General features: G+C 46.3%; 1 protein-coding gene across 1 annotated transcript in view; it reads right to left on the bottom strand.

Moving 5' to 3' along the window:
• The window catches only part of PRKCH (protein kinase C eta), a 123,403-nt gene extending 111,574 nt beyond the window's left edge, over positions 1–11,829 (bottom strand). Inside the window, exon 1 of the mRNA XM_071557325.1 lies at positions 11,192–11,829. Within this exon, the coding sequence (XP_071413426.1) occupies positions 11,192–11,551 (360 nt within the window). The 5' untranslated portion in view covers positions 11,552–11,829. The remainder of the gene's footprint in view (positions 1–11,191) is intronic.
• Between the last annotated feature and the right edge of the window lie 12,960 nt (positions 11,830–24,789).

The raw sequence follows: 24,789 nt of genomic DNA, 5'->3' as shown, positions 1-24,789 counted from the left end.
ACAAGACAGAGAAACCATACCTGCTTCTGTATCATTGCTGTCCATTTCTTTTGCTTCATCATATCCTTTTAGATCCTCAAAGGAAAAGAATAAAACCCCACTGTCTGGGCTCCCTAGCACAGCTCTTGAACTCACTCCTTTCTTGGACATGAGCACCATGAATTTTATGATCTTCTGGGTTCACGTCAAAAAACCATTCAGGAAGATTTTGCAAAGGAAAGTGAAACATGTTCCTTTCTAGAGTAACGAAAACTAGGAAAAGATCCATCTTTATTGGCAAAGATGTTACTTGAGCTAATTGAAAATGTGCTCAGAATGAGTTAGTACCATTAAGTACTGATGGGGATACTATATTAGAGTGCAATTTTTGAGAGGAAGATGGCTTAATACAGCACAGCTGGGTTTCCACCCAGTTCTGTTTGACTCAAAGCTGAGAACAGCTTAGTTGCTTGTACAGTAGCAACTAAATGACCACAGTTACATCCCATTATGTCTAAGGAAGACTTAATTTTTTTCTTAGTATAGGTCTGTGAGATGTCACATCATGAGTACCCTGCAGAAACAAGGGACATAAACTTCTAAGAAAGGAAAATGACTGCAGGGTCATTTCCAGCAATCTCCAGTGCATTGCCCTCTCTCACAAGTCAGTCTTGTGAGCAATTCTTGAGGACTACCCAAAGCTGGACTTCTTACTGAGTAAACATATAATGAAGTGATAGGTGTGGGACTCCAACTTGAAAACTGATTATCAACAGCAACACTCCCACCAAGCCTTATTAGGAGATGGAGGCTCACCTTACACACTCACCACCACTATGGCTTTTGCATTAGCAGTGTGTCTCCAACTGAGTAGCTTTGAGGAAAACCCCACTGTGGATTGGGGCCACAGAGGAACATTTTCCTCACATGGTTATGTTTTCTTCCAAGCCCAGGAGCAAACTGCCTTACAGAATAAATTTTCATTGAATATATTAATGTTAGATGCCTTAGTCTGTGAACAACCTAGATAATGAACTCATTGCATGGAAAACAATTCCTTCCTCTTCCTCAGAGCTCTACAAGCACTCACTGTGCTCAGTAAATAATGTACAAACCCAGCCACCATTATAAACTCCTGTTGCATGAAAGAAGGAGGAACGAAACATGTCCAACTTTTCTCCCAATCTGCTGGTGCAAAGCTGGCACCATTAACTGCACTGATGCCACTGGGAATCCACTGATGGAAATCTTGCCAGCAACACCAGAAGCAAGCACCAAGCTCCCGTTCTGCTGAAATCTCACTGAAGATACAGGCAAACTTTTTTTTTTTAACAAGGGAAGAAGAAACTTGTATATTGATGTTATTAAAAACTGATGCCACAAAGAAGTGAGGCATGGAAAACACCATGTGTGTGCCAGTTAACATGTGAGGGAAGGATAAGATTTAAAGCACTTAAAATTTAAAAGAATTAAAGGATGTGAGATAGAAGTAAACATGCAGTAAATCAATCCCCAAATTTCACTACTTAGAATGACATTTTTCCCGTACTCTTCAATCCTGGGGAAAAGGCCCACAGGCTATACAGCCTTGTTTACCAAGGAAAACAAATGCAGGACAAAGTAGGAATTCAAACAGGATAAGCTAGTCTTTCATTAGCCATTCTTGATTTAGACAACCTTCATTATTCCGAAGGAACAAAGCCCAGAATTGAATACATTTAGCGAGGGATGAGCACAGTGACCAGTTCCAGGTGGAGAGAATCTCCCTAGGAACTAATTCACATGTCACCAATCCAGCTCCAATGCTATCAGAGACAGCGTCGATTTGCAACTATTTTGTCAGATAAAGCACTTTGGAGCACAGACATCCCATGCTGTGGGCTGATTTTTACTGCCATAGTGAAACTGTCATCCTCTTTCCTATCCCAGCCATGGAGCCAACTCCAGCACTGCCACAACCCTAAATGATCTTTCTGATTCATATCCACAGCACTTGGCAGAGTTATGACTGGTCCCTGCTTGAACCTTCTACAGCATCTATAAAACTGTGAATTATGGCAAATATTTTCTATCCAAAAACAAAGAAAGGATTCCCAAGCTAAGACCCCACTGCTATCATGGATGGTTTAAAACACTAAAGCAAGTGGAGATTTACACGAAGACTTTAATTTACAAGTGATGCCTTGCTCACATGACAGAGTAAAATTAAATTTACTCAAGATAAAAAACACAAAAGACAGTGCTAAGCTAAAATGGAGATTAATGACAAGGAACTAAGAAAAAAATAAGAAACAAGCAAAGGCCAAACAGAAACCACAGAGCAGGCCAGAGAGAGAGAGGGCTAGAAGAAACCAGAGGTGCTAGGGAGGTATGAGCTGCTTTTGCAAACCTAATAAGACCAGCTGGCAAGTCAAAATCCTGTCTAAGGATGGCTGGCATAGAACATATGAGACAATGGGAGGAAAAACACCTCAGTGTTAGATATAGAACTGCCACTTCAAACCTCTCCTCAACCTTCAGATGCACACTGTCAGACAATCTGTCACTGTAATTCTTACTATTAGATGTAATGTCCTGGGACAGCAGAGCCACATAGCCTGTTTCTCACATCCTCTCCCTCACTCGCCTCCATCTGAGAGATTACAGGGCTCTACTGATCTGTAAAGTGATTTCACAGTGCAAATGATTTTATCAATTTTTTTAAACATACAGCAGACACACAATACTCATACAGCAAATCACACATTTAGAAATGTGACTTGCATGGAAGCACTCTCATGTTGGGTAAAAAAAAAATAGAATAATCTATCTCCCACCTCACAAACTTAAGTCTACTGACTAAGCGGCCCAACTTGTTTTTCTTCACCAGTACTTCATCTCCTGCCTGTTCCACAGCAAGGAGAAGTCCCCTGGAAGGAGTCTGGAGAGCTGCGACTGTACCACTGAAACAAATACAATCAACTCCCTCACCAAACTGGGCAGGTGAACACCATGAAAAAGTCCTTATGTAATGTCATCTCCAGATTCACGCTCCCCTCCCTCCTCCCCTGTCAACATTTTTTTGTCTTGGCAAAGCTCCTGGGGAAGCAGTCACAGCAGCTGGCTCTTCCTGCAGTGCGAGCTGTGCTGACCCAAAGGGCAGGTCTACACTGTCTCACAGAACACAGAAATTCCCATCCAGTGACAGGGAGGGCCAGTGAACAAGCAGAAATCTTATCTCAGACCTGACATCCCAAACACCCTGAGCCTGTACAACCCAGGATTGCCATCTTCCCTAGGCTGGGCTTCATTGCTTTGCAAGGTAGCACTGAGAGGAGACAACCTTGGGTGTGACATCCACCCATCAGACAGACATCCCCCCAGTGCTGAGGACTGCATCCCTCCATCAGGACACAGATCACTGGTGGGATAGAGAGCACAAGGCTTTCTGGAGATGCAGTGGGTCCCACAAGGAAGACAATAGTCCAAAACAAGCTGGCAGTTACCAGAGCAAATCTTCTGCCTGCAACCTGTCCCCTGCCCCACACTGGAGGAGCCCCAGGAAAGAGCAGAGCAGGGAGCAGGGCCATCAGCTGGTCAGACTGCTCTGGCAGCTGTGAGATAGATCTGGCCATTGATTAGATGCCTCTGGTCTAGCACAACAAGGACACATGACATCACAAGGTCGGGGTAGTGAAAAAGCAGATTTTTCCATCACCTTGGGCCCGGGACAGACAGTGAGTATCTGGAGTCCCAGAATTGCTGAGGAATGCTTGCTCCTGCACGGCATCACAACAAAACCTGGCTTACATCTGTTCATGGTGCTGGCTTCCAAAAAAAAGCAGGATGCTTTCCTCAGCAACTGACCTCCCTAAAGGATGAGAATAACTCATGATACCAAAGCATAAAAAAATTTCATTGGCATTGCAGAAATTTAAGTCATTTGTCTGGCTTACCCTAAGTGGCTTAGCAACGTTAATTGGACGGTTCAAGATGCGCTTTGTTTTAGATATACATTAGTCATATTTGATATAATTATTATAAAGCAAGTCTTTCCCTCACAGCCAGACAGGGATCTTGCACCAGCACAAGGGAGAGGAGCAACCACCCAGTGAGCTCCACCAGGATATGGCACCAAGTTAGTTATCCAGGACTCCAGCCTGGGTCACCCCACAACTCATGCAGGGGTGGAACAAGCAATCAGAGCAAAGACTGCTCATTGTCTCGAGAAGAAATTATGTTTTCAGCATGTTCTGACATATATTAACTGAATGCCTAAATAGGATGAGATCTGGGAAGCAAGAAGGTGTGATGGCTGATCCAGAATCCTTTAGAAAAGCTGCCAGTAATTCATTTCACGTTGTAACTCTCCTGTACATCTTTTTCTCTATGGTTACACAAAAGGACCTTGATTTCCCAATTGTATTAGCAAAGCACAATAGCTACAATCCAGCCTAAAACATCAAAGGAGCTTTGATAGTTTGTGAAGAAAGGGTAGGAGTCTTATTCAATTCAATAAGGGATATGTTTTTCATATTGAATTACCCTGTAAATCAGTAGACTTTCTAATGGCATTTCAATAGCTTAAATGGCCCCCTTGACAATCCATTCTGCTGGGTTTATTGCCCATAAGCTCAAAATGGCCAGAAACCAAATCATTACTCAGAAAATATTCCAAACAGAAAGCCTCTGACAGCCTGGGTGAAATGTGCTTTACTGAAAGACCTGTGGAAAAATCTAAATATAAACCACCAACTGAGTGAGGTGAGGCCTGTGCAGGGCTGTGTTCAGAACTTCCTGGGGTGCTGGGCTCACTTGTGCTGTGGTCACCCCATTGCCTGCTCTTCGTCCTCCATACACAGCCTCTCTGAAAAGAGCAACTCCAGGGCTGAGGGTGCAGGTCTGCAAACACCCTCTCAAGAGCTTCTACCATGGGCAATGCTGATGAAGGAAACGTGGGCATCAGACCTTAGCTCCCTCTTCTCCCTCTAACTGGGGGTTGCAGGTAATTCAGTGGCAACACCAGCAGCAGAAATATAAAGGTATCCCTTGCATCAAAGTCACCCCACCAAACCAAACCACATCAACAAGGGCTTCATAGAATCACAGAATGGTTTGGGTTGAAATGGACCTTAAAGACCACCTCATTCCACCTCCCAGCACCATGAGCAGGCACACCTTCCACTAGACCAAGTTGGTCCAAGCCCCATCCAGCCTGGCCTTAAACACTTCCAGGAATGGGGCATCCAGAGCTTCTTTGGGCAGTTCGTGCCAGTGTTTTACCACCCTCATTGTAAAAAACTTGTTCCTTATATCCAGTCTAAACCTCTCTTAGTTTAAAGCCACTACCCTTTGTTCTGCCACTCCATGCCCTTGTCCAAAGCCCCTCTCCGGGTCTCTTACAGCCCCTCTAGGTACTGGAAGGTGCTGTTTCCTTGGAGCCTTCTCTTCTCCCAGCTAAAAAAACCCAGCTCTCTCAGCCTGTCCTCACAGAGCCCTTTGAGCATCTTTGTGGCCTCCTCTGGACTTGATCCAACAGGCCCAGGTCTTTCTTTTATTGAGGCCCCAGAGATGGAAGCAGTACTTGTGTACATCATGCCCCACATGCCAGATTCACCTTGAGGGGACTGCCACTGCCCTGAGTGGAAATACCACCCAAAGGGTGCTCTTCCACATAGACCATTTCCCTCCAGCTCACTGCAGCATCTGATTGCCTGGACGCTGTCCTGCCCTATCCTGCACTTCCAGGACTCCAGCTCTGCCCCAGGCACAGAATTCCTCCCCTCAGCCATAGTCCCAGATGAACGCAGGGGTTACCAATGTCTTAAGGGGACAGAAACAGTATCGCTTCACTGCCCATATGGTTACCCCAAACTTTTGTGCCCTCCAAGCTGCAACGCCAGAGGCCCTGGGTACCTGGCAGAGGGGTTGGGTTGAGCTTTTGGCTCAGTGGATGCTCATAGTGGGGGAAAGTGATGTGGTGATCCCTGCACAGCCTGTCCCACCCAAACCACACTGAGTGACACATGCTCCTTTCACACACACCTCTCCAGCATTCCCACAGCCCTTCCCAACTTCAAGAGCATGCAAGCAACAGCCCTCAAGACACAGCTGTGGAAAAACAGACTAAGAAACTCTCTAGGGCGCCATTACCTCAGCAGGACTACGCACCCAGGTACATGAAGGACAGACAAACCAACATTTTGCTGTACCCACTTCAAAGCCAGAACATGGACTCCAGTTCCCTGGACCCCCACTAGTTCCAATCAATGGAAACTTGTTCTTCTCATGCTTTGACCAAATTTTACCAGCCAAACACACTCTCAAGAAGAATGCCTATGTTCTCCAAGGATGCTCACAGTTGCCAGATAGGCCATTTATTAGAAAGGAGCAGGAAATAAGACTCCAGGTAGCTCAACTTCTGATGCTGAAACACAGGACAGTAAACATGTGGCCCCCCATGACAGTCAGCTCTAGATTTTCTCATCTGCCCAGACCAGTACAACTGCTATTAGCATCACATGCCCACAGATTATATAATACCTGACAAATAGCAAAGATTTTTCTTTTAGTTACTGCAACTTTTCTTTTAGGCTGCAGGGCACTCTCAAATAGCCATGGTACAGGAGACTCTGTTGGCATCTTGAAGAGTCTGTTCATAGGGCCAAAGGACAAGTGTATGCTAAAGGAAAGAAACAAAAGCTGAAATTCCAGTAGCTTTCAAACCCATCTTACATTCTGCAGTCAGTGTTTCTCTCCATTAGTCCTATTAAACATAATAACTGTATTAATAAATACAGAAACAACATAAAACTTATCACGAAAAAGGGAAAGGTCTTATTCTACTAAAGTCTAGTTTGCAATTAATGTGTAGTGTGACCTTCACACAAATCAGAGATCGGCACTACACACATGGTTGTTGTCTGAATGGAAATAGAAATCATATGGATAGATTAGTACTGCTCTTTATCTCAGCCTGCTCCTGCTCTGTGGAAGGAGACACCATTTACTCCCAGCTCTACACGCTGCAGTCCATCTCTACAGGTAGGTATGGGCTGATGCAGACACAAAATACTGCACCACAAAATCCTTTGTCAAGAGCTATAAAGTACTTTGGCTTCCAGAAGCAAGTTTTGCTTACCTGAAGAACACTCTGTAGCCAAGCAGGAGTCCAAACAAGCAGCAACTCTATCGTATTTGACCTGCAGCACCCTGGCTGTCTGCCACGGTCATGATGCTCTGGAGAAGTTGCCTTCTCCTTTAACACCTCAGCTTAATGTTCAGCAAATACAATTGTGTATAAACATGGGTAAAAGACAATTCTTTTTGCCTTCAGAAAGAAAAAAAAATCATAGTGAAGGGTAAAGTCAGAAGAGCTCAAGTGAAGGAATGCACGAGAATTATTTGTCTTAATCTCTTCCTGCACACACGTGCAAATCATAAACTCATCAGGAAGTTGGGACAGGCTCATTAATCTTCTAGCCCATCTGTTATGTGATTTCATTTGGTGCACTCTGATAATGTACTACTTCAAGATCAAGGTTTAATGTAAACTCCTTGTTAAAGTCCTAGAAATGATGACATTTCTGCCCAGGGACTAACAATTTTTACAATCGTGATTAAATAATTCCCTGGTAACAATGCCATTCAATATCTGTAAACAGTGTTTCCCCAAGGTTAAAAACTGCTTTAGATACTACACAAAACTCTTAGGAAAAATCCTATTTATTGTTAGCATCCCCCCTTTCAGCTACACTCAGTACTCCAACTTACTAATCTTGTTTCACTGACATAGTACTGCTTCCTATACTGCACTCAGAGATAGTCAAAAAGGAGGTAATACCTTTCAAAGATGCATTTACATGCTGAGTAAAAAGAGCTTAGCACATGCTAGTGCAAAACTAAATGCTTTAAAAGGCAAGTTTCAGCGCTGATGTAAATCACAGCACAAGTGCTTTCAGATGGGAGCCAGCTGAGTTCTCTCCTGCCCCGCACCTGGTCATGCGCACCTGTGTAAAATGCTACCATTCAGGTTTGCACAATTTCACACCCACACAGGCAAATGCCTACCAGAGAGAACATGGCACTGGAGAGACTGCTCTCAGTCTGGACTACATTAAAGCACGTTGAAGGCTCGATGATATTTATTTGACAGCATTAATAAAAACTACTGTGCTGCAACTTGACAAGTAAATATAAGAAATGGAAAACAGAGAAGGACCTCGAAGTTAATAAGCTCTTAGAGATTTGATCTGTGAAAAACTAGTCAAATGTGTTTAACGACTAATAGGCAAATTAGAAAATAGCCAGACAACGCAAATGTGTTTACTAGAAAGACTCAGAAAACAACTAAGATGGATGGAAGAAAAAGAGTGACTTTTGAAGAGTCTCTGAAACATGGATATTAATGCAAACCATGAACAGAGAGAACTCTGTCCCAGACCCAGTGGTATGACTCAGGTGTACAACCACTACTGATGAGACAGTTCATGTCCATACACTTACTCATCTGCATAAGTGTTCAGGGTCATAATTGCAGTGATGTACCTGCAAGTCATCTGGGAAGCACCAACATTTACACATCAACTGTTCCTCCTTGCCTATCCCTGATACTTCCTACAGTTCTCACAAGAGGTGGTGACCAAGTTGCAACTAATCGTTCCTTTTTTTCCAGCAGAAGAATATCCATGTTTGTAAACAGACGCGAGGCCAAGAACTGACACCAAAACTATCAGGCCAGAAGGTGAGCTGAGGGACTGCACAGATAATTCCCAGCAGCTCCACAGCCAGAGGAGAGCTAAGGGTGCAGAGGCAACAAACTGTCCTGCCCTGTTTGCCTGTTACCAGTCATTTGTAGTTTACCAATATACTGATATCCTTGTCTCTGAAAAGTAAACATACAAGTTCTGTTTCAAAGCAAAATTAAAACTCATGCACAGCCAAGCAAGTATAAACCAGGATAAACTTTGGGGATTCACCAATTTTTCTCTGACTCTGTTCAGTCCTTCCTTGCCTATCTGTGGTTTTGTTTTAAGGTTGGAAAAAGGGCAGAAATTAAGGACTTCAGAATACAGGTGATGCAAATAATCTACATTTCCTTCTGGTGTTTTGCATTATGCCAGCAGTTCAGGGACCTTGGGCTAGTACAAATCAGCATTTCCTATCCTTCTGATTACACAAACCCCCGTGACAGCCTTGCTGCATTTATCAAAATATATCCAATTATCAGGGCAAGATGCTGTTCCCTGTCATCATGTGATCCTGGTTGCACTCTACACAGGATGCTAATGAAGCAAATCAGAAGAGAGGGGAGAAGAGAAAGGGAAGAGAACACTTGCTCATTCCCCATTAAATCCCCACCAGTTTTAATTTAAACACATTAACTAGAAAGCAGAGCAGCTCTGAGCCTCAGTCTACATGCCCAGATACAACATCAGCTTCAATGAGTCTAATTAAAAAAACTCGCCAATTTCCCATCCCATTGCACCCATCGTAGGTACAGGACTTCACAAAACACATGTCTATCCAGCAAGGATTAGAAACCTTTCCCTCTCCAAAGACCAGATGACTATTTCAGGCCACAGACTGTGTAAGCCCTCTAATTCAGCCCTGCAGGATGGATGAAATGAAAGAAACAGCACATGAAATAAAAGAAACCTGCATGCATCTACACTGGACCATTATTATGACACATATTTTAGGAATCTAAGTAAGGCCACCACCTTTGCAGCAGGGCAGTCTAATCCCACATCCAGTCAGTCCCAGCATAACCACAATTCCAGCCTCCCAAGAGGAGAGGACCACCCTCAACAGCAAAGAGGGTGCACCCCCAGCAAAGCAAATAGGAATAAACCCCTCAAAACCACAGCTCACTCCTTTGCCTTGTCCCTAGGGGTCTGTCCAATATTTAAAACTGGTTTAGCACAAGTCCCAGGAGCAGTTTCTCTCCACTGGCACAGGAAGCCTGCGAAGTTGGGCACACACTCCCTGAGCAAACCCCCGGGAACTCTGCTCTGGCTGAGGCTGTCAGGTGCAAAACCCTGACTAAGCCACTGCAGGCTGGCTGGGGCCCTTCTGTCCCAAACTGAATGGTATCACTGACTGTCTGAGAGGGAACACCTTCAGGGCATGAACCTCAAGCCTATCCCGAGGGTATCTGAGTACTCCCTAACAAAAAAAAATATAGCACCGATCTACACCTATTAATCAATTCCTGTAATCACCCCAGAGGTAGAAGCATCACACCTGAGTCACAGACCCTGGCTGACAGCAGAAGGTACCAGTGATCTCCCTGCCATAGGATCAAGATGTCCATCTGTTCTCTACACTGTCAGCAATCCCTCCTCCCTGTCTGATTTTATTGTGCTGCTTATCTGACCACACACTCAACTTCTTGGCTTCAGAATGTCTGTAACTATCTTAGCCTCCAAAATTATTCTCTCTTCTGCACCTTCTCTACTGAGAATAAAGGCCTTTTTTTTTCACCCTAACCCTTACTGTTTGGATCAATGCAACCACTTGCTCCTCCTTCACAGTCCTGGAAGTAAAGGTGCAACTTTAGAGCCTGTACTATTTCTCTCACTCAGTCACCATCAGGACTAAGGCATAAATGAAGATCTCTGGGCTGAATGCACGTGACATTTACTTGGAAATAACCTAGAATTAACTCGAAGTGAAACTGTTCACCCAGCACAACAGAAGGGGTAGGGAACAGACACAAGACTAGCCCTGCCATTCTGTTAAGCAGTCAAAGAAATCCGCATGCACACACCAAACTATTGTGCAAGCATGTGCAGAGCTGAGCAGAAATACAACCCCAGGTATCCAAGTCTCCAAGTACATCTCAGTGTGCTAAGCAAGAGGAGGAACGTACACCTTCCTGTGAGTTTCCTACAAGTTACCTATTAAAAGTCCACTGTTAGCCTACAAAGAAGAGAAACTTCACAGCCCCTCTGCCCCAGCGTCTGGACCCTCCAGCTACGACAGCTGAGACTTTTTGTTTTTAGGGTCCCAAAAAGCATCAACTGGAATAGCAGCCCAGGCAAACCGAAAGTACAGGGGCACAAAGAGATGCGTGGAGGAGCACCCCTGTACCGCTGTGCACATGCAGACACACACACAGCGCGTCCGAGGCACAGGCATGCAAGGACAAGCCCCAGCTGTGCGAGTGCCCTTCATTCATTCGGAGAGGCGCCCGGTTCACGTTCTGCTCCCTTCGAAAGCGGCTACTCACCCAGCCCTCGAAGCTGTCACTGGAGCCGGCGGAGCGCAGGAGGTCCTGGAAGTGCAAGGTGCAGTTGGCCACGAAGTCATCGTAGCCGATGGGGGTGTCGTGGAACACGGAGAGCTCGATCTGATGGCCGTCGGTGACGGTGGCTGAGAACTCCTCGTTGTACGTGGGTTTGTTGGTCTTCTGCTTGGTGCTGGTCTGCCCCACGCGCACCTGGTCCACGCTGACGGTGACATAGGGATCCAGGAGCTGGTAGCCCTTGCGGAAGAGCGAGTGCCGGAGGGACCAGCGGGTGGGCTGCAGCCCCACCGCCTCCCCGATGCGCACCGTCAGGTCCCCGTTGAACTTCATGGCCGCGGACATGCCCGCCCCGCCGGGAGCCCGCGGCACAGCCAGAGCCCTCTCCCGCCGGGAGAGGCACAGCCTCTGGTGCCGGGCCGGCCGCAGCCCCGCCGCGCCTCCTCAGGGGGCCGGGCGGCGGCACCGCACCCGCCCCCGGACCGTGCCTGGGCTCCGCATCCGCCGCGCACCGCCCGCTGCCCGCACTGCTCCGCTCCCGGCCCGGCCTCCTGCTGCCCGCGGGGGCGGCGCAATTTCCCTCCGATGGGCTCGGCTCGGCTCCGCTCGGGGACACCTGGGCGTGGGGCTGTGGCGGGCGGGGAGGAGCCGCGAACACGCCGCGCAGGGGCGGGCGCGGGGTGGGGACGGGCGGGCGCACGGCTCGGTTCGTCCCGTCCTGTCCCGTTCCATCCCGTCCCGCCCCGCCCTACCCCGCCCTGCTGTAGCCCAAGGCAGGCTGGCAGGATGTGGGAGCTGCCACCGGGAGGAGCTGCTGCCGAACCCCGCGGAGCGCGGCAGGGACACGACCGGGGCAAAACTCGAGGCCGCCCCCCCGGGCCGCATCTCCCAGCACGGACTGAGGCTGCACCTGCTCGTACCTGCGACGTCTCGGCCCCCAGAGCAGCACTGCCCCCGCCGCCCGCACCGTGTCCTCCGCAGCCGGTGCCCTCCCGCATCGCACCGCCGAGGAGCCGCCCGGCATCCTTCGGCCGGGGCAACGTGCACGGAGGACACAGGGATGTGTTGCGTTTGCCTTTGGAAACTTTATTGTAACAGCTCTGCCGGCTTGCGCAGCAAACTCTGACACCGCATCCACGGATGACACAACAAACTTTGAAGCCGCATCGATTGATGATGGTACAGCAACCTCTGCCATGGCACTGACCCTTTGCACAGCAGCCTGTGACACCACTTTGACCGAGGACATGAAGAACTCTGAAACCACCCCAAGTGATGTCATGGCGAAGGCTGACACCACAACTGAGGGCATTGGAAACCCTGACTCTACACCCACTAAGAATGTGACTGGTGCTTCCAACCTGGATTTTTAAAAAGAGAGACATGTCTCCAATGCGAAAGAAGTAAGCAGCTTGTGGCAAGCGCTGCAGCCCCTCAGGGGTCTTGTGGCCCCTCAAGTTGGGACCACTGGGCCCCCTAAGCCTTTGAGGCCAGCACGGTGCGGTGGGAAGGGAAGCACTTCTCAGGGCAAGCTGTTCTGCTGGCTCTGGCAGCTCTCCAACTGCCCTCCATTCCCCCTCCAGGTGCCAGCCATTGTGAGCTACATGCAGCAGTGGGTCACATGCCATGTGTCTCCAGATGTCAGATCACACATGAACATTCTCAGGCTATTTGGTGCACACCCTTGTGATGTGGTGAGGTCCCTCCTGCGCTGTGCCCCATCATGTGACAGGTACAGGGCCAAGCTGCCTTGGCCACTCAGGGCTCACCAAGCTTTAGAACACCTCACCCTGTAGAGCCTGTCCCACGTGCTCTGCCAGACAGATGGACAGCTCCACAAGCCTCTGGCCCCTCCACTTCCCAGTCCTGCCATGTCAACCTCTAATCCTGCTGCCATGTGCATTCCCTACCCCTCAAGGCATCGTGACTCTGTCACCTGGGCTCCCACACTGCCCAGGCCATGACGCTGTGGCTGAGACAGCCCCGAAACAGAGCTCTGTCTCCACAGAGCTGCTGCAATGATGTGGAAGACCGTAGCCTGGTTGGGGACAACAGTGGAGAAGGTGCTGCCAACGCTGCTCTACATGAGGGAAGACTGGCCACTGCACAGCATGTCCACCTACAATGGGGATGACACCAACATTTTTGCACTGGCTGTGAGTTTCTGGCATTGGCCTTTGCTCTTCCCCAGGTAGCCTCCCCAACAGCTCTCCATCCTCCCCCAGCACTGCATCTCCCTGCCTCAGGCACTGGACTGCAAATCTTGGTTAGAGGCAGATTCAGGGACACCAGGCTGTGTGCTCCCCCTGTGTCTCCCCTGGCCTCTCCCTCCCATGCTCATGCCCTGCCACATGGAATTCTCAGCGCTAAGCTCTGTCTTTGGGTGATTTTATTGCAGGCAACCATGACACTGTGGCTGATCATCCAGGACCCTGAGAGCAAGGATGCATTGGTGATTTATGGCCCTCACCTCCTCATGGCCCTGCTCTGCCAGATTTTCGTGAGCACAAAGCAGATGCCAGATGAGGTCAGCACTTTCTGGAGGCAATGCCAGAAGCAACACAGCCTTCCCACAAATGCCACTGCCGCAGCCCCCTGTGGGACACCAGCCTGTGCCTACCACACCCCTTCCAGCTCATCCTGTTGGGCCCTGCTCCCTCCTGCCCATGGCAAGAGCTGGCTGGCATGGCCCTGGCAGCAGGGGCTCCTCGGGTCTCCACACATCCACACTCACACTGTAGCTCCCTTCCTCTCCCTTCCAGCCCTGGAAGTCATCAGCAAAGACAACTACCCCTCCTACTCAACCATGAGAACCGCACCCTTGGCTACTGGGCAGTAACAAAGGAACCTTCTCAACAGAGACAACAAGTATCCCAAAAACAGCAAAGAGAGCACTTCCCAGCAGAGATGAAGCTCCAGCTGATGCTGGGCCCAAAAGAATCTGCCAGGAACCCCACACAGCTCCTGACCTCTCCCTCGCTCTGGACAGCAGCCTCCCTGCAACCCTCATGCCCTGCCCATTCATTCCCTTCTCCTGCCCACAGTTCATCCCTCCCCTTCCTGGCCTCTACTTCCCATTCATTCCCTTCTCCTGCCCCCAGCTCGTTCCCCTCCTTCCTCTTAGGTTAATAAAGATTGTGTTTCTCCTCCATGTCTGTATCTCTGTGCAACTGAAGAGGCAAAAACCTGAGCCTCTCTGCACACAGGGCTGCTTCTTCCTATCTTGCGCCCCTTGCACCATGTGCTCTGACACAGAGGGACAAGGGCAGTTCAGGCTGCAAGAGTCCCTGTCCTGAAGGTCCACTTCCACAACACTGTACAGGTAAAGATGTTGCTGGGCAAACTGAAGGCCAGTAGTCATAACCTGGAAAACACATTTGGAGCAAGAGGTGCTAGAGCTGGAGTGCTTGTTCTCAAAGGACCACAAGTAATTCAGCCTCATTGTTTCTCAAGTGTGTGTTGGTGTTCCCCAAGAAAACTACAGATTTGGGTAATCCCCTAGGAGGCAAGGGGATTCCTTCTCAAGGAAAGTGTTTCCCAAAGAGTTTTCAGTGAGGTAGCTCCAAATGTCTCCCTATGGCTCTCTGTGCTCCTTTCACACCTTGTGGGAAGAGGGAAGGCTGTCAAGAGCAGGGTTGGGTTCTCCTTTACCTGCAGAGACCAACCCAAGCGGCTGCCAGCGGGGTCTCTTACCGACCTTTCAGCAGAGGTCTGAGTAGGAGTATCTGTGTGCAGCTGAGAGCCACAAAGCTCTCGGGGAGAGCTGTCAACTCAAAGGCCTTTATGCATACCCTTATCGTATCTTATTTATCTGGGCCTTTTCATTCGTGGCAATATGCATTTGCCTCATGCTTGGTGGAAGCTGCTCTGGACCACGGCCAGCACAGACCTGGGGTGTGTGGGCCAGGCATTGTGGAGAGTCCTTCTCTCTGAGCTTGGCTGAGCTTGGTCTGTCCCTGGCCTCAGGAGTGGGTTGGCAGGTTTGACTCCCAAAGTTCCCTGCTCATTGGCTCTTCCTGTTCTTCTTGGAGAGAACAAGGTAGGCACTTTGGGCAACTGGGCGTTAGCAGACCTTAAAACTGGGGAATGTTCTTGAGCAAACACAGCTAAAATACCCTGAGATGAGCTGAGTGCTCAGTGAATAGCAGTGAAGAATCTTTAGAGGCAGGATACTATAGTTAACAGAGAAACATGAATTACAATCATAGACTGCCATAATTCTGTCCAAATTTTTCTCTTTACATTTGCCTCACTTTTCTGAGGAAGCAGAAATGAAGCGACTTGCTAGAAGTAATGGCTGGCTTCCTTATTTGCTGACAGAAACTGGGAGAAGACCAAAATCTGCTAGTGAAAGGTTCAGACAGGGCCATTTCCTCTGCTTAATCGCACAAGGTGAAGACCTTTGCCATGCTGGAGTTTCATTTGTAACAGCAACAGGAAAGAGGACTTCAAGGACTTTTTCTATACAGTGGTTCTTTCGAATCTCACGTGATAGCAAGATTCCTGTACCTGGCCTTTTAAAAAAACCCATCAGGCATTGTAAAACTCATGGGAAAACCAGGTGAGGAATAGTTGTAAGTATTTCTGAGGAGCAGCACTACCAGTTCCTAGCTAGTTTTCCGCTGGAGGAAAACATCAGTCCTGTGTATGATGTAAATCTAATTAATTTTGTTTATCCACTCAAACACTCTGGAACACATCAGCTCAAACAGCAGCTGAACACACCCCTATTCTGAACTCCCAGCCAAAGCCGAAATGCCCTGTTCTCACAGAGAACTGAGGAGCGATGTGAAATCAGAACATACCCTTCCTACTCTCCAGACATCTGTGCAGCAGAAAAACATCTCCACTTCAGTATTTTCTTGCAGGAATCAATATATCCCGGCACACAATGCCCTGGCAAGACTAAATGCAGCAGCACCATCTGGTGTTGGCTCCATTGATCCTCCGTGCACAGCTCAGGGTTCCAGGCAGGTCTGTAGAAGCATGGACTCCCTCCTTTTCCTCTGCAGCACCTGAGAGACCAGGCTTCAGGCATGGCACAGCGATTCATTCTGTGCCCTCCAGTGCTCAGGGAGGCTGAGCTCTTCCCAGTGCTTCCTGCCAGGCTGCATGGTTTTCTGAGCAGTCAGCCGATGACACAGAGTTGTTCAAGACACCTCCTGAGAAGGATGAACAGATCTGCTGTGCCCAAGCAGCAGCGCGGTGGAAGGCATGCAATGGCAATAAACAGAAAATAAAGCATGTGAGGCAATGCAATCTGAATTATGGGTAAATTACAGGATAAACAAGCAGTTTTACTAACCTGCCACTCTAAGAGAAGATTTTAGTATAATGGTGGAGAACACCCTGGAAAAAAACCAGCTTAGTGCTCACCAGCAATCAAAAAGACAAACAGACTATTGTTAATTATTAGAAGCAGAACTGATAGCAATACTAAAACTGTCCCTCAGGCACTTTATAAATGACACACCCATACCATTGATTATGTGGAAGCACGCTTATCCCTGCACCTGAAAAATGCTGGAGTAGAACAAGGAAACAAGAGAAAAAGATGATCAAGGTGATAAAAGGCATGAAATATGGTTGAGAAGGATGAGAGGCTCTCTAGCTTAAGATTTCTGGGTCTGGGAAGGAATGACTGAAGAGGAGAATGTGAGTGAGATCTGTACAGTCATAAACCATATGACCTCAATGAATGGGAAAGGATTTTTCATTCTTTCCCAGCCAAGATCTGAAATTTTGAGGTCACAGGATTAAAACATACAGAAGCAAACATGTTCTCACAAAATGCATAGTTATAATTTTGAATTCATTGCCAAAAGTGGGGGACAGAAATATAAGTGGTCTCATAAAGGACTAGATGTTCATGGAGAATAGACTTACTAGTGCCTATTGACCATGAGATAAACCCTGGTCCAGGAACTTCTTAAACTACAAATTACCAGCTGAGAGGAATCAACAGAGAAAGGACACGGAACAGCAGGGCTGAGATATAACGAATGTAGGAGAGACCCAGTGAGCTTGTTATGTTCTTCTGCATTGTAATTTCCATATCTAAGTGAAAAACTGAGGAGTGACACCTCTTTAGACAGGCCATTCCCTGCAGGTGGGTGAATGGTCATAGATGGAAAGAACTCTTCTGAGTTTACTTCTGCATTCTTCCTTCAGGTCACAGTAACCACAAGGATAAGTTTATGCAACTTCTCTCTTATGTTTTTGGGGGGCTGTCTGGAAAATTTGCAATTCAGCTCCACAAACAAAGCCAAAGAATTGGGCCAAACCCTATTGTAAGTTTCTGATTTAAACCTGGCCTCATCTCACACTGCAACTATACATGAATTCAAGCCTTTTTCCTACCAAAGTGTGCATGACTCCATTCTTCAGTAACTTATGATTCTGTAATAATTTAGTATCATCCTTATTTGGCAAGTTAGGAGCAAATGCTTAAATTGCTCCCCTTCAAATTTCTACCAGACACTGGTTACATTCTGCAGTCAGCCTGTAAAGCGATGGAAAAACGTTGGCTTTCATAACAATCAGTGCAAAAAATGCTACTGACACTTCTGGTAAATGAAACTGCAGTGAAATATACTGTAAAAATACAAAAATTAAAAGTTCTGTAGAGGCAAGTGAAGCAGGAACTAACCCTATTTGGTTCCTGTATTAATTTTAGTCTATTTATAACACTTCCCTTTCATAGTTCTTTCTATAAGAGTTCTTGTTAAATCTCTCAATAATGATAGCTGCTAAAGGCCAAATACCCCATGTGGGGAATCATTTATGGTCGGGGGGCAGAAAAACAAGGAAAAAATAAAATATCAAAATTTTCTCTAATGTTAATAATTACAGCATCAATCCAAAACTCACTGAAGTCAAAAGCAGAGCTGCCACTTAAGCTATACAAGAGTCAGCCCTGATTTGTTTGTCTGCTGTCGATCCTGATTTGTTCCAGTGCAAACTAAAAAAAGAGATTTCAGCCTAATATCAACTTTTCTAAGGAACCATGAATACTTATTTTCCACTACTAAATTGGAGCTCACCGGATCCTTATTATTTTTCATTCTTTGGAAAACACCAGGTCATTTTATAAAGTGCTGGTATTATAAACTGCAGAATATAGTTTATAAGAGCCCTAACTCCTTCAAGCCAACCATTAATACAGCTAATGGCCTGTTTGTTGTATTAAACTGCTCTCATTTGTCTGGGTCCATTAACAAATGCAGTGGTCATTAACTGTTAACAGCAACTCAGTTATTAGATTTTATTACTTGTACAGGAAACACTGGAGAACAAACTGATTGTTCTGGTTTACTGGAGTTTATTTCTTTCCCAGCAGTCTCACCCTATTATATATAATTTAGTTTCTCACTTATTCCCGAACATGACAGACACACTCAGAAGTGGGTCAAGTTATACACTGGGATAGTCAGTTCACGTGCCAGCCCTCCTGTCAGTCCCTCCAAACCCAACAAACCTCTCGTTTAAACCAGAGAGCTCTGAGCAATCTGCAGTGGCCTCTGCTTTTCTGATTTTTCTGTCTTTTTGTTGGGCAGCAGCTTCCACCCACATATATAGTTACGGGATTTAAGTAAAGATACATTAATGTGTATGTAGAGGCTGTAGAATCTTCTGCTTCATTCATGGGTCTCTCTCTCTAATTCACTGGAATCCAACAGCCAAATTTAAAAATATCTTTTAGTTCCTCTTTGTTGGGACTGATGCATCAAGCAAGGGTGATTGCTTTCTGATTTGCATGAACATTTAGTCCACATAATTGCACAGTTCTCTTCTGGCCTTCTGGTTTACAAGTAATCTTAGAGTCCCAAATACCTGCAGGTGAGGTGGAATATTACCCAGTACTATGTAGGTCTGGAAGACCTTCCCTTCCACATTCTGAATACTGAAGACCCCTGTTGCACACCTCACTCTGCTTTCTTCACCCTTTTTTCAGAGCAATGGAAAAACACCGGTATCAAATTGTCATGAAGGACTGGCAGCAGCTTGCCATGAAAGTGGCTTTCAGTAAGCAGTTTTCTTCAACCTGCAGTGCCCTGATACACAGGTGAGGGTGGAGACACCCAGAAACGCTTAGTGCTCTCTGGAAACAGGATCTTCTGGACTCTCTCCAGTCAGTGTTAGACCTGATGGGTGTTGCAAGTTTAAAACTATCAGCGGTACTTCAGAGGTGGAGATATGTGAGCTAACTGTGGTTCACCCTCCATGGGGTTGGGTATATTTAATGAGACTGAAATAACTCAATTTCTGAGCTATTGGTCTTTTTCTGTTGCACAGCAGTTTTTAATGGTATTTTTAAGTTCTTCTCTCCTACAAAGGCACAAGGGTATACTTGGTATAGATGATCCTACCTGTTCACTGAAGACTTGGGTCAATTGATAGGGCCCTCACCAGCACAGCAATAGAGTGTATCAATGGCACACATGGTGCTTAACTCGGGACACACACTCCTCCAAAGAAAGTGATTCACAATGCAGAATATGAATGCACTGAGTTGGAGATGCCCCACAAATCCTCTTCCCATTTGGCTTGTGCAGTAGGGCCCTAGAATGGTTTCACTACACACAAAGAGGTCAGTGGATGATCACAGAGTTCAAATTTGGTCAAATTATATCCTCCCAGTGTTATCTGCAGACCCATTCAGATGCAATGGCAGCCAATGAATCCAATATCAAGGAGGAAAGGGTGAGAGATTTTGCTAAGAACAGGCTTAAGACATTGCTATTTTGTATAATCAGCACAGGTGATTAGCAAGTGCTCTATTATCCCTGGTACAGAGCTTAAAGCCTGTTATGTGTGCCCATGCCTGTGTCTCATGTGGTGGATGCCTGGGGATGTGTAGTGCTGTAGTGCTGGGGACTCAGAGATATGAGTCAGTTTATCTGCTCCTGCCTATAAACAAGGCACTTTGGATACAACTCCCCCCTGTCAACTTCTGATAACAGCTTCCTTCCTACCCTCTTTCCTAAGCTAGCACGTGCTAACACACTGTGCAACCAAACCAGTTGGACAAGAAATTTAACAGTACTTAAGAAGCCCAAGGATGTGGACATTATGTCATTAAGAACAAGAGACTTGATGGGAATGGCCCCAGATTATCAGACTCTGTGCATTCTCCTTACCTGATGGTAACAGGGTAGAATAAAATGAGCATCTCTGCCTCTTTTAGGTCCTCATACAGCTCAGAACATAATAAATCCCAGGATTTTCCAGGAACAGCAGGACTATTCAATTACAGAGGACACCCCACAGTCTTTGCTGTACATACATGAGTAGAAGCCAGAGCTGTGATTCAGATCCCTGTACAAAAAGGCTGAGCATCCCATTCCCCCTCTGGCATGGGATACTGTGCCATTTTACCAGCTTTGCTCTCCTGTTTCCTCTCATCCCTCAAGCTCCTCTTGCAGAAATTAATCTTTCTAAGAAAGTCACTGTGCACTTCATGCAGCATGTTATTCCTTCCTTTTGCTGCCACTGGGTCTTTTTCTTTGTCCAAGGATCTGACTGTCAGCTCAGAAAAGGAGTCAATCCTGCTACAGCAACTGAAAACACATTATGATGTCTGAGGGACAGGATCTCATCCAAAGGGACGTGGACAAGCTCAAGAAGTGGGCTCATGGGAACATCATGAGGCTCAACAAGGCCAGGTGCTGGTGCTGCACTTGGGTTGCGGCAACCCCTGGTATCAACCCAGGCTGGAGGATGAATGGATTGAAAGCAGCTCTGCCAAGAAGGACTTGGGGGTGCTGGTGGGTGAAAAGTTGCCTATTGTAAATCACATCCTGGGTTGCATCAAAAGTAGCATGACCAGCAGGTCCAAGGAGATGATTCTGCCCCTCTGCACTCACGAGAACTCACCTGGAGTGCTGCATCCAGCTCTGAGGTCCTCAGAATAGGAAAGATATGGACCTGTTGGAACTGGTCCACAGGAGGCCACAAAGATGCTCAGACAGCAGGAGCACTTCTCCTGTGAGGAAAGGCTGAGAGGGTTGGGGTTCTTCAGCCTGGAGAAGTGAAGCCTCCAGGGAGAACTTTCAGTACTTAAAGGGGGCACGTAAGAAAGATGGAAAAAAACTTTTCAGTAGATCTCATTACAATAAGACAAGGGTAATGGTTTTAAACTAAAAGATGGTTGATTTAGATTCAGTATAAGGAAGAAATTTTTTACAATGAGGTTTTAAAACACTGGCACAGGTTGCCCAGAGAGGTAATGGATGCCCAATCCCTGGAAACACTCAAGGTCAGGTTGGACAGGGCTCTGAGCAACCTGATTTAGTTAAAGATGTCCCTGCTCACTGCATGGGTATTGGACTTTAAAGGTCCCTTCCAACCCAAAAGGTTCAATGATTCTGTGATTTGCTGGTGCAGCCAGACACAGAACACTGACAGGCTGACACTTCCATTTGTGAAATACTTGTTTGTACTTTCTATACTACTTTGGTCAAAAGCTGCTGCCTAAGCCCAATTGATGAGCTCTAGATGAATGTGGTAACAGCTTCATAGTTAGCTCATTTTAACATAAAGTTAATTAGGAAATTATGTTAAGATTCAGAATGGTGAGTCAGGCCAGGGCCCATCACTGCAACAGTATGTAGATGTGTTTCAGATAAATAAAACTTAACCCTAAAACTGGAACAGGTGAAACAGCAAATGATGGGGAGATTGGTAAACAGATCCACTGCAGTGGTGGCCAGAGATCTGTTTATGAACTGGCATTCCAACTATTCTTCAGAATGTTTATCTAATATTAGTATTATTCCTTAAGAAGTAAGATGTTGTTCTTTCCTTGAATAGTTTAACTTTGCAATTTTTTAAGTCTTTCAAAGACTCAACTATGACCTGTGCTAAAATAATAGTAGATATTGTTTAACAGTAAGTAGGCTAAAGAGGAGAAAAAAATAAATGTATTAGTGTTATGGGGCTATTATGACTGCATGTTGCAGACTCATTATATTGCCTAATAATACCTAACTGAGTTGACTCCTTTAATTCTGGCAAAGGATCAGCAAGTCCTCAAAGTTCTTTTTCCAGTCGAGACTGAGCCTCGTCTTTCAGTTTCCTGCCCTGTCCCTCATTACATTTCTTTTTCTCATTAAAACAAAGTCTTATTTGCCAAGAACTGCATATTGTTTCTTCATCTCAAGTGCTGAACTCTGTTTCGCTGAAATGTCAGCATTGACCAATAATTTCTATTTATCTTTACATTTTCTAGTAACCACAAGATATGAAATCTTTAATACCTATAGTGCAGATGGAAGTTGAAAAGACAGGAGCAAAGTGTTAGAGAGAATGGAATTAAAAATATTTTGAGGTGAGTACAATACAGAGAATACAATGATTAGGAAGGATGCTCAAAGGTAAAAGGGAACAATTAACTGGACAAGGTGATTAGAAGAAAAAGAAACAAATAGAAGCTAGTGAGCATTATTAACCTTTAAATTCTACCTAAGGGTTGATTTTTATTCTTCAGTCTGTTACAAAGAACTCTCGGCTCAGAACCAGAACAGCATATGATTGCAGTGCTGTGCCAGGCCTGAATCACTCTGGGAGATGCTGTGCAGTGGATGGATCTCTGTGATAGGAAAAAAAATACACTGTATATGCAATTTTACTGAAATCCTTAAAATCTCAGTAAAGCACAAGAGCTCTGAAATACAAAGATGCCATCCCAAGTACCCTTTGAATCAAACTGTTGGATTCCTAATTACTGAAAATAGCTCTTCTGTTGGTGGGCACCTATGAGTAAAAGTTACCAGCATGTCCCCAATCCCCACCCCATGGTGGTTGCCACAGTGATACTCCTCTTTCCTTGGGACTCAGACCTCAGCCAGAAAATACCAGGGTAGGTTCGAGTGCAGTCCTTTCTCATATTGCAAGAATTTCTGAGATGTCTCTACAGAATCAGGGAGAATCAATGCTCAGGGTGACCCTGCCCATCCCATTTGTGTCCCAAACTGAACACAGGCAGCAAACTATATGCTCAATGCCTTCTCCAAAAATCTTACAAGTTATAAAACATTTAGAAACCAGAAGGTAAAGCCACCCTGCAAAAGAGAAAGGACTCGCACAGACACAACGCTGTGTAAGACAGAAACCCCTATCTGCAGAACTGTGAAAACCAGGTTTTCCTCCGTTACCACAGACCTCTAGATGGAGCTGCCTCTTTTGTTTTCAAACCGAGAGCACCACTGAAGTACTGCCATGAAGGAAGGCAATAGGAATAGAAAGCTTAGGCATTTGCAGGGGGAGAGTGGAAGGGGAGCATCATTTTGCATACACGTTGTGCTGTCATTACATATTGTAATTTTTCCATAATTCTTTTAGATACCAGCTGTGTTACTAATGCCCTTGATTGCCCTTTGAGAAGAGAATTTTTGGGGAGTGAAGAGCCAGTCAGACTGGAGCAAAGAGTGCTGAGATCTGAATGTAAAGAACATGCCAGCTCCCCAGATGGGCAGATCAGCCAGATGAATTTATCTTAGTGGTGCAGCAGTGACACACAGGAGCCCAGGAGCTGAGCTCAGTGCTGGACCAGGTCCCTATGAAGAGGGAAAGACTGCAAAAATTTGGACACTGAAGAACTCCTTTGCTTCTTATGATGTGAGGCTTCATTTCTGGAATACCTGCTGCTTCCATGGACTGTGGCAGGAATTTTCCCAGCAGGGCTGGCCAGTCTGAAGAGAACTGACAATATGAGTGTCTTGCTCAGCCTGCATTTTCCCATAAGCCTGGAGAACAAGCCTTGAGGGTACCACCATGGTCACACTTCAAATCCTTTTTTACGTTTGGGGCCCCTCAATTACAGGAAAAATGTTGAGATGTTGAATTGTGTCCAGAGATGGACAACAGAGCTGGGGAAGGGGTGGAGCACAAGTCTGATGAGAAGCAGCTGAGGGAGCTGGAGATGGTCAGCTTGGAGAAAAGGAGGCTCTGGGAGGAGGCTATCAATCCCTGTAACAACCTGAAAGGAGGTTGTAGACAGGTGTGAGTTGGTCTCTTCTCTCAAGTAACAAGCAATAGGATGAGAGGAAATGGTCTCAAGCTGCACCAGATGAGGTCTAGATTAGGTAGATTTCTTCACTGAAAGGGAGATCAAGCCTACCAGAACAGGCTGCCTGGGGAAGCGGTAGAATAACTGTCCCTGGAAGTGTTCAAAAAGCTATTGGATGTGGTGCTTAGGAACATGGCTTAGCAGTGGACTTGGCAGTGCTGGGATAATGGTTGCAACTTGGTGATCTAAGAAGTTTTTTCCAGCCTTTCTCTGCCAGCAGTATGCACAGGAAGAAATATGAACAATGTTGTGTCCTTCTATGCACTGCACCATTCCCAGCAACCCTGAGAACTGCAAAGCCCTGATTTTGGAAGGACAAAGGCAGCACACATCATCCTTTAAATGTGACCCCTAAACCTACCTGCACCATGGGTCCCTTGCACAGGGTGAAATGCACAGATGGATGGGGTCAGAGTCAGCATTTCATTTCCCCTAGTTTCTCATTAGCCCTAAAAATCCAGAGCATCCCTGTTTTTCAGTGCTGCCAGTGCCTGTTCCTCTAGAGGGTACCCTC

The sequence above is a fragment of the Pithys albifrons genome, chromosome 6 (assembly GCF_047495875.1).
Source record: "Pithys albifrons albifrons isolate INPA30051 chromosome 6, PitAlb_v1, whole genome shotgun sequence".
Taxonomy (NCBI): Eukaryota; Metazoa; Chordata; class Aves; order Passeriformes; family Thamnophilidae; genus Pithys; species Pithys albifrons.
This window is presented reverse-complemented; position numbering and strand designations above follow the sequence as displayed.